General features: G+C 37.9%; 1 protein-coding gene across 1 annotated transcript in view; it reads right to left on the reverse strand.

Annotated features, from left to right (window-relative positions):
• Positions 1 to 2,092: 2,092 nt before the first annotated feature.
• Positions 2,093 to 9,835, reverse strand: part of hk2 (hexokinase 2) — a 39,140-nt gene continuing 31,397 nt past the window's right edge. The window contains exons 15-18 of the mRNA XM_026245037.1: positions 8,929 to 9,112; positions 6,342 to 6,497; positions 5,657 to 5,893; positions 2,093 to 4,083 (exon numbers count right to left, since the gene is read on the reverse strand). Of these exons, the coding sequence (XP_026100822.1) occupies positions 3,939 to 4,083; positions 5,657 to 5,893; positions 6,342 to 6,497; positions 8,929 to 9,112 (722 nt within the window). The 3' untranslated portion in view covers positions 2,093 to 3,938. The remainder of the gene's footprint in view (positions 4,084 to 5,656; positions 5,894 to 6,341; positions 6,498 to 8,928; positions 9,113 to 9,835) is intronic.

Raw genomic sequence — 9,835 nt, forward strand, 5'->3', positions numbered from 1 at the left:
AAGACGTCCAACCGACCCCCTGATGGGTTACTACAACCGCTGTCAGTCCCTTCGAGACCCTGGTCCAACATCACGCTAGATTTTGTTACCGCCCTCCCAGGGCAAGACTTTCGTTTTGACGGTCGTGGACCGGTTCTAAAAGGCGGCTCATTTTATCGCCTTGCATAAAAATTACCTTCAGCCAAGGATACAGCGGTTGCTGTCATAGATCACGTGTTTTGTTTACATGGCCTCCCAATGGACGTGGTCTCCGACAGGGGTCCCCAATTTGTGTCCAAATTTTGGCAAGAGTTTTGTAGATTATTGGGGGCGACGGTTAGTCTCTCTTCGGTGTTTCATCCCCAAAGCAATGGTCAATCAGAGAGGGCCAACCAAGACCTGGAGAGAGTATTGCGACGTTTGGTTTCCTTCCTCTTGGAGCCAACAACTTTTTATGGTGGAGTATGCACACAACTCGTTACCAAAGTCGCGGTCCCCTCCGCTCAGACCTTCGTCCAGAGGTGTCACCACACTTGGACTAGAGCTCGTGAGACTCCTCTCCAAGTGGGGGCGCACACCAAGGCCAAGGCCGATCGCCACCGGTCAAAGCCTCCCGTATACGTCGTTGGTCAAAAAGTGTGGATTCCTCTCCGCTCCGTCTCTAATAAGCTTGCTCCCAAATTGTGTGTCTGTGGGCGTGGTCACTGATCAGCGATGATCAGCAGCGCCAGCTGGTTTCAATTGTTTGTCTCCTATATAAGTTCAGTAACTTGTGTTTCATGTTGTCAGATCGTTGTTTCTCCCCGGTGTGCTCCCGTACCTGTTCCTGTGTCCCTAGTTCCTACCGGAGTCTTCCTGTATCGTCGTTTGTTCCTGGATCTTCACCCAGCACTGGATTACAGAGCACCATCACAAGGATTACACATGCACCGGGATTCAAGGGATCATCACGGGACCGAGCACCATCATCTGTTGTCCACCGAAGTCCCTGTGTCACCGTTCCATCAGCCTTGTGTCCACCCACCTGTGTTTCCCTGTGATTCGTCGTGCATATCTGATTTTTGTGCTGTCTGTCAAACACGCCTAGCGATTACATCTTGTCTCTGTGTTACATAACATGCTTGAGTTGTTTCCAGGGGTCTTGCTTAAAAAAAAAAAAAACTTGTATTTTACCACCATGCATGTTAAAGGTCATCTCTACTATACATTTGCCAAAGGCAGCACCTCTTTGCTTGTCTATGGCAGCCTTCAACATGCATACACTGAATATGTGGAAAAAGTTCTGCTGCAAAAGGGGGTATTTACTGTATGTGCAGGTCCTTAAAGAATGATTGAAACCTGCAGCAGAGCAGACCTGATCTGACCTGAAAAATTCATGAGTTATTGTCCATGGAGCCCAACTAGAATAAGCAGACTGCTCACAGGCACAGAACGGACAGGAATACTGAACAGGAAACCTGTTAGTCATTCATAAGTTCACACAACTCAATATAAATGACTGGCAATCTTTCATTAAAGCACAAGCATGCAGAAACTGAAATACAGCATGCAAAATTCCTGAAAATAAAAAACTAAATGAGAAAAGCTTTATGAATATTTCAATGTCTGGTTATGAATGTGTGTTTATAAGACGCTACAACCAAAGCCTTTTAAGATGTAAGGATATTGTGCAATCACCGAGCACTATATAGAAGCATATTGGTGACTAGTAAGGCTAATTCAGCACAGAATTAAAATATTTCTACTTATAACTCAATGGGAGTGTTCCTCTTACTTCCAGTACATCTGGGTATTCTTCACACAGCTGTAACATTATTTGCACTTTTTTCTTAAATTTTTCTTCCTTGTTATATGGAAAAGAGCTTCGCAACTCTTATTTTGTTAGTCGGACAGTGATTAAATAATGACCAAGTGAACTAACTACTGTATGCCTTAAGGAAGTATTAACATCTGTCTGAATACAATAGTTAAAAAGTTAATTCTAGCCATACTGTACAACCACATATTTATATATTACCTTTAAAATGTTTGGGATCAGTAAAAACAAATTTTTTGAAAGAAAGAAATTAATATTTTTATTCAGCAATGATGCATTAAATAGTTTAAAGCTTAATGCATAACCAACTACAACCACTAACCAACATAAAGGCATATAATGTATTATGCATGTGTACATTTCCTGATGCCAGAGCCTGCAGTGTTCATGCAGGAAAAAAAAAAAACTTAGCCGGAGGGATATTTCTGCGCTGCTTTTGTGTGCAGAATGAAATTACATACAAAAATAGATGACCTGACATTTTCTTGTATGCTCCATCAATTTTGGCGACTGGGAATGCACTTATATCAGTGATGTCAATCTTTATTGTCTGGAACCAATCTAGTGTGAATAAAACAGGAATGCCGATGTCAAAGGGAAATATGAAAAGCAATTTGCAAATGTTACACTGTAAAATTAAAATTAATCCAACCTTCAACAAGCAGTTTAATCAAGTAGATAAATAAGCAAAATCACATACAAATAAAATTACCAATTTGATCTTATGTGATTACTAGACTAAAGGGACACCTTTGCAGAAGACACCTTATTGAAAGTCAGACAAAATGACACTCACTCAATAATTGCTCAAAGAAAATTGCACCTTACAGCTGTTGAAGAAACCCTGACATTATCCACAACATGATAAACTGCGAAGCCTGACTCTGATCAGCAAAGGGAGCATTCATCAATAATAAATATCTCACCAGGGCTGCAAGAAAAGACACAATCTGACACGTTCATTTTCACAATGGGAGTCTCAGTCTTGACATCTAACGGTGATAATTTCACCTGCAATTTCCAAACTAAAAAGTGCCAGTGCCATTAATTTTGTGCATTTAAACATGGAGAGCAACATTTACTTGTCTGTGCACAATATATCCATGTGTTTGTATTACATAAGTAGATATTATACAGGACTATATTCTGTTACTTACAGTCCAGCACTTAAAGCCAGTTTTCCTCAAACCATCAAGTTAGCCCTAAAAATGCTTTCGCCTGACAGCTTTCTTCAGACCAGCACAGGACCTGTTCGACTCGGTCCAATAGCAGCAGGACTGTCCTTTAGTTACAGGAACAGCAGCACAGACACTAATTAAGATTAAGCAGAAGACCTTCCTCGCTTAAGAATCACCGTTCAAGGTATTTCAAGGAAAAAAAATTTAAAATAAAATGAAATAAAACTTGATAAAGTGTACTCATCCTCTTGCCATGACATACTGTAGATGAGTTTGTTTCTTCATCTGAAGAGATTTGGAGGAATATAACATTGTATCACTTGCTCACCAATGGATCCTCTGCAGTGAATGGGTGCCGTCAGGATGAGAGTCCAAACAGCTGATTAAAAATAAATAATCACAATAATTCATAGGTAATCCATTCTGATGGCACCCATTCAGTGCAGACGATCCATTGGTGAGCAAGTGGTGCAATGCTACATTTCTGCAAGTCTGTTCTGATGACTGAAAAAACTTATCTTCAGCTTGGATGGCCATGAGGGTAATTATTATTATTATTATTTTTTTTTTTTTAGCTGATTAACATTTTTGTGAGAGCTATTCCTTTAAAAAGAAGAGTTCACCCCAAAATAAAAATTCTGTTTACACACCAACTTCACAGCTCAACAGATGAATAAAATCTCAGACAGTACAGTAATTCAAATCATTAACAATGTAAATATATATAATAGTTAGTTTTTCTTCTGCTTGATTTTCCCCCCTTTTTTTTATGAACAATCCCTCACCAGCATATGCCAAGTCCATGCAATTAATGACCAAAACCATAAAATGGAACAAAAATAAATAAGATACATTCATTCACAGACAGGAGTGTTTTTTCATTAAGGTGACATTATGGCAAAAAAGGAAGCTCATCATGTAATTTCTCTCTTATAATCTTTTTCCCTTTATAGTATTTTGTTCAGTCATTTCTTTCCAGCATCTCTTAATCGACAAGCCACAGCCGTGATGAGGGCAGCACCTTTTCCACTGCCATCTTCTGATTGGACGAGATCAACCTCACAGTTGGGTGCCAGGTCTCTTAAGGTCTCCCGCATAATGGTAGAAAAGCTGACGAAACAAAAGAGAGCCAGCATGGATGAACAACAGGACTTCTGATTGAGTAAATCATAGTATGAGCTAAGTATTTTCCCCAGTTTTATTACATTTCAGCTTTATTATTCTTTATAAAAAAAAAGACAAAGATTTTTGATAGCTTTATTTTCAGGTAATAATAAAAACACAGAACTCTATCTAAAAGCCTGCTGACTTACTTTCTATTGAAAAAGTTAAGGCAGAAAATAAAGCTGTTCTTTTTTCCACAGACTAAAAGTGTGAATAAAACTGAACCACCCAAATCAGGGAATATGCTTAGCTTGGCTTCCTTTTGCTTATGTGGAAATCAAATCTCATCACAAACTCAGTTTACTTCAAAGCCTAAATGAAAATAGAAGTGTTTTTTGTTTTCTGTTAAAATGATCATTGAAAAAAAAAAAGTCCCACTATAAGCCTTTGAATGTGAAAATTTCAAATCTAATTTTTGCTACAATATTCAATACCGTTTTCTCAGCACAAAACATTTGTCATTTTTTAATCAAAAAATTACTCCTTTCAAATGCGACTCTAAATAAGTTAGGAGGGGGGCATTTGAAAACAATGTTTAAAAGCCGATTTGTTCCTTCAGGGAGGTTTAGGCTAATTTTTAATGGTAGTTTGATCAAAAGCTTGATAGTACACAGTCACTGACGCTTCCATTAAACTGGCAGATAAAAATCTGACTTAAGGCTGTGTATGGATAAATGTTATTCCACCAACTTAAGCATCATGAGCAGGGTTCACACTGGCTAGTATAAACTGGCTTTAGTAAGCTGGCCATAAGTACAGGGAAACCTCAAGATAACATATGTTAAAAAAAATAAATAAAAAAAAATACATGAAAGTGACTTTCTTCTTGGATGCTTGTATTTTAGGGCTGCATGATACATCGAAATTATCGAAATACCGAAAATGTAAAAATCGCAATATGCATATCACAAGAGCATGCAATATCTGAATAATTTTCATAATAGGCTTCTTATATCTAACTGTTTCAAAAGGTCAAAGTTTTAGTTTGATGCATATAGCAGAGAACTGCTTGACATATAAAAAAAATTTAAAAAATGAGTTAAGTGTAATAAGTTGCAGAAAACAACTCTTTGCCATCTTGTCTTGCTGTCTGACTCACACCAGATGTACGCGCACTAGCTAAACAGAACCTATAACTGTGCACTACTTGTGGTGCTCTGTGAGAAATATTGCTATATACAATCTGCTGTTTTCAGCCAATGTAAAAGGATCATTGATTTTTACGAATTAATCAGTTTTTAGGGTGACTGAGGTGAAAGATGGAAGATCGAGACCTCATAAATACTATAAGCTATCTAGGGGCATATGATTTATTGCTCAGCTTTAACACCTCTGCTACATCAACAAAGCATCACAGGGTACAGATAATTTGAAGCTGTCATGTCAAGCTATTGTGGAACAATTTTTTTTCCCTGACATAAGCTCGTTTTTTCCCTCCCCTCACAAAAGCCCACATGCTACATGCAGAATGTCAACCTATAGTTTCTATTCTTAGCCCAGCATCCTTCTGGTTACTCACTGTGGGTGGAGTTTGTAGAGCGTGCCGTCCACTCCTACGGTGATGCTGAGTTTCTCAAGGCCACGGTTCACTCGTATCTTGTCCACCACGGCCGACAGACCAGCTCCACACAACTGGGCTGCCCGTTTGGACACTACACTGCAAACTTCCTTCACAAGGATACTGTCGTCACACGTACTGCTGGTCAAACCCAGGTGCTGCAGGATGGAACGAACTTGCCTCAGTGCCAAACGATCGCTGCAAGAAAGAGCCCGATTGATTATGTTGACTAATGATCAACAGTCACAGAACAATCTGTAGGCTATAGCGTATCTCCTCCTACAAGTTTAACTAAATTAAAGTAAACAAAAAAACAATTCAGCTGCATTTCTTCTCCAAAGGACATATAATATGGAATATACATGCCAAAAAGATACACAAAAACACGCCAAATCAAGCTAAATTTTATGGGTGGTCATTGGAATATTATCTTATGATTGAACAAAAGAAAATAACACCAATCTAATTATATGTGCCAAGATGCCTTAGGCTTATTGAATAATATTGGACATAATCAGTGTGCTTAGAATTTAAATATTATCTGAAGTAAACCAGAAGGCCCCTGAGGCTCAGATACCAATGTTTCTAGATGCAAATGTCTGGTGTTGGATTCTTCTCACACACACACACACACACACACACACACCTCTCAATCTGCGACAGGAACTTGGTTTCAAAGATGCCGCGCTTTTTCAGTCTTTCTGAAGCTTTGCCGCGGAAAAGCAGACCTTTGTCAGTGAAGTCCAAGAGGACATTTCTGACGATCTCACCAAGATACATCCCGCTGATCATCTTCTCATACCTGAAAAGTGACAGAAAGAAGTAAAGAAATTATTCATCGTCCCTCAGTAATGCATAAATAAAAAGTACACACTACTGAGACAATTCGGGAACTTTTGGCATACTCTTTTCGACATACTATTCTCTGGGACAGACTTATTCTAAATCTCACATACTATTTAGAATGGATGGTATGAACATTGGGATGCAGGGCTTGATTAGCTGGATCAGATGTGTTTGATTAGGGTTGAAGCTGAACTCTGCAGTATGGTAGCTGTCCAGGAGCAGAGCTGGAAACCCCTGTTTAAGACATTTTTATTGATACAGCATTTTACTACAAAACTCAAAATAGTAGATGCCCAAAAAGGCATAGAAAAATTAGGCATCGTTCGGAATGCCGGAACTAATCTAATGAGTTATTTATGGCTAAACTGGACAGAAGTAATAAGCAGAAATGTCATTGTTTTCTATCTTTTGACCAGTAGGTGGCGAAACTACTCATGTGCCCTCAAGCCATGCTTGTTAATAGCAAGTTTAGTCAGAATTAACTAAAGCGTTGTGCGTTTGCACAAACATTGTCAAATTTGTTAACACAGTTTACACATACAGTTTGGTCTATTATAAAGCTCTTTTTGACAGAATGCTCTAAAAGTGATTGAGCAAATTTTGGTGAAAAGGTCGAAGAACGAATTTGAAAAAGTTAATTTTGTTTTGCAAAATTCTCAATTGTGAAAAATCTTTACCCGTAGAAAATTTAATTTCGGTGTGCATTCAACTAGGTATGAGCAAATTATCCTTCTTTACGGTTCAAAGGTTATTAGCAGAAGTGCGAATCTGGCTTATTGGTGGCGCTAGAGAGTTTGAGACAAAGACAAAGCATATTCGCTATATGGTTAATATTGAGACTGCTGAGAAAAACTTTTACTTAGGAATAGACAGAAGCCTTAGGGGCCTACATTGGAAATAACGCATTTGAGCACGCAAAAGACGCGATATTTGAACGGCCCCTTAAGCTCAGAGTAAGGGCAGGGCTGACCTCGTTGCTATGGATGATGTCAGCATACTAATTAACTAAGCACATAGTGATTGGCTGATAGTCTCTGTCAGAGATTATATTATGTTGCCATATTCAAATATAGGTTTTAAAATAAAAATGTTAATTGCCACATTCAAATAAAGATTTAAAAAATGCAGGCTAAGTGTCTTTAATTAAAGAAGTATAAGATATATTTAGCTAATTGTCAGCCTCTTATATGTATGCTTCTCATAAACAATAGTCAATATGCATAAGGGCTGCCCTCGACTAAAGATTTTTCTGGTCAACTAGAAAGAAGTCAAAAAAGCATTAGACAACTATTAGTCACACTTTTATTAATAAACCATATAAATCATAATGATTTTTAATTGTCTACAAAGCCTAATAAGAGCTCAAGTGCACGCCAAAAAGGATTGCCACAGTGCACCGGTAGATATTATTATGAATTTGTTAAGGAAAAACAGCAAGTACACTGCATTCATGTTTTAACTTATTGTAATGTCATAATTTATTGTTACACTAGTGCTGTAAGAGATGAAGTCTGTGACAGTGACTCATCTCCGTAGCACCTGCATGTTTCATACTGATTACATAATGTGAGAATATTTGTTTTCTGTTTGAATTGGATCATTTAAAAGTGTAACTCTCTATTACAATTTAAGCAGCGACTGATGAAGATGAGATCCATTTTTGGTCAATCCATGGTTTTCAATCTATACTTTTCCTGCAACTGTAAATAAAAGGACAATAAGGAAACTAAATAATGCACTCATGGGACATGTCACCTAAATTAATACATGACCATTAAGTGGCATGATTTTCGTTCTTGATTAGAATGCAAACAGAAACATTTGCTGGTCATTTTCCTCCCCACTGTTATTTATAAAGCTCCAAAAAAGGCAAAAAGGTATCATAAGAATAAAAAAGTTACATTTTATGGTATTTTTTAATTTTAATTAATTTTTTTATTCAATTTAATCCATTTTGATTTAAAGAGTAAAAATGGGTTTTCAGTTTGGACAGTATGGACTGCTTTTGGGACAAATCTGGGAGCCCCTTGAAGTAGGTTCCAGCTGCAGGCAGTTTAGCAGTAAACGCAGTTTCATCATGTTTGAAAAGTACCCTAGGCCTTGCACTAAGCTGACCTGAATCGAATGATCTAAGAGGTGCATTAGGTTTAAATTCTGCAAGCATATCCATAATGTATTTTTATTGAGTCATCTATAAATAAGTTATAGCACTTAAAAAATCTATTTCATGCGTGACTGGAAGCCAGAGCAAAAACCTGACATCTAGGTTGATCCTGTACCTGTACATGCACCATCCTTGGTCTCAAACCTGAAACCCTATAAGAAATGCCAACATTTCTCTAACAGGAACTTAACATGGCATGAGGTATCAAGGTCTGAACTCTCACCGCTGTTTCCCAGGGTAAGTGGATTGGTCATCAACAGCTCGATCAAACTCTGTGCACAAGTCATCCAGCTCCCCGCGGTCCCCAAACGCTCCCCACTCCATGTTCACACACATACGACCCTCATCTCCATCCACCAGCTCAACGTTTGACATCTCCTCCATGTAGCATGCGTTAGTCCCTGTGCCTACAGAATGAAGAGAGAAACACACTGAAGCTTGCAGTTCACAAATACAAATGCTCTCTCTCACACATTAATATCCGGAATGATATGAGATGCTGTACACAAACACATTTACAATGTCCCCAAAATGATCTAAGATATCAACACTAAACTTATAAAATATCAAAGAAAGAGGCATTTAATTTGACAAATTGCATGAGTCTATCTAAATCAAAATGAATGTGTTATGCTTTAAATGATATTACAAAAACACAATTGAAATAAAATATTTGTGGTAGTCAAAATGGTGTTGGAAATCTTGCAAAATAATAAAAGTCAATAAAGTAAATAAGATGAACGTAACATATATTCCATTCCCAAAATGCATGTGAAACTGCAGTTCAATGACATGTATATTTAAATGAAGAAATTCAAATACATATTGAGGCAACTAGACAATCACTTAAAGGGGGGGGGGGGGTGAAATGCTCATTTTCACTCAATATCCTGTTAATCTTGAGTACCTATAGAGTAGTACTGCATCCTTCATAATTCCAAAAAGTCTTTAGTTTTATTATATTCATAAGAGAAAGATAGTCTGTGCAGATTTTTTCCGGAAAAAAACGAGCTGCTGGAGGGGTGACGTGTGGGCGGAGCTAAAGAATCACGAGCGCGAGTAGGCTTTTGCGTTGAGAGCGTTTGGAAGCTGTGACATTACCGTGAGGAAAAAAAAACATCATCCAAAAC

The sequence above is a fragment of the Carassius auratus genome, chromosome 5 (genome assembly GCF_003368295.1).
Source record: "Carassius auratus strain Wakin chromosome 5, ASM336829v1, whole genome shotgun sequence".
NCBI classification, from domain to species: Eukaryota; Metazoa; Chordata; class Actinopteri; order Cypriniformes; family Cyprinidae; genus Carassius; species Carassius auratus.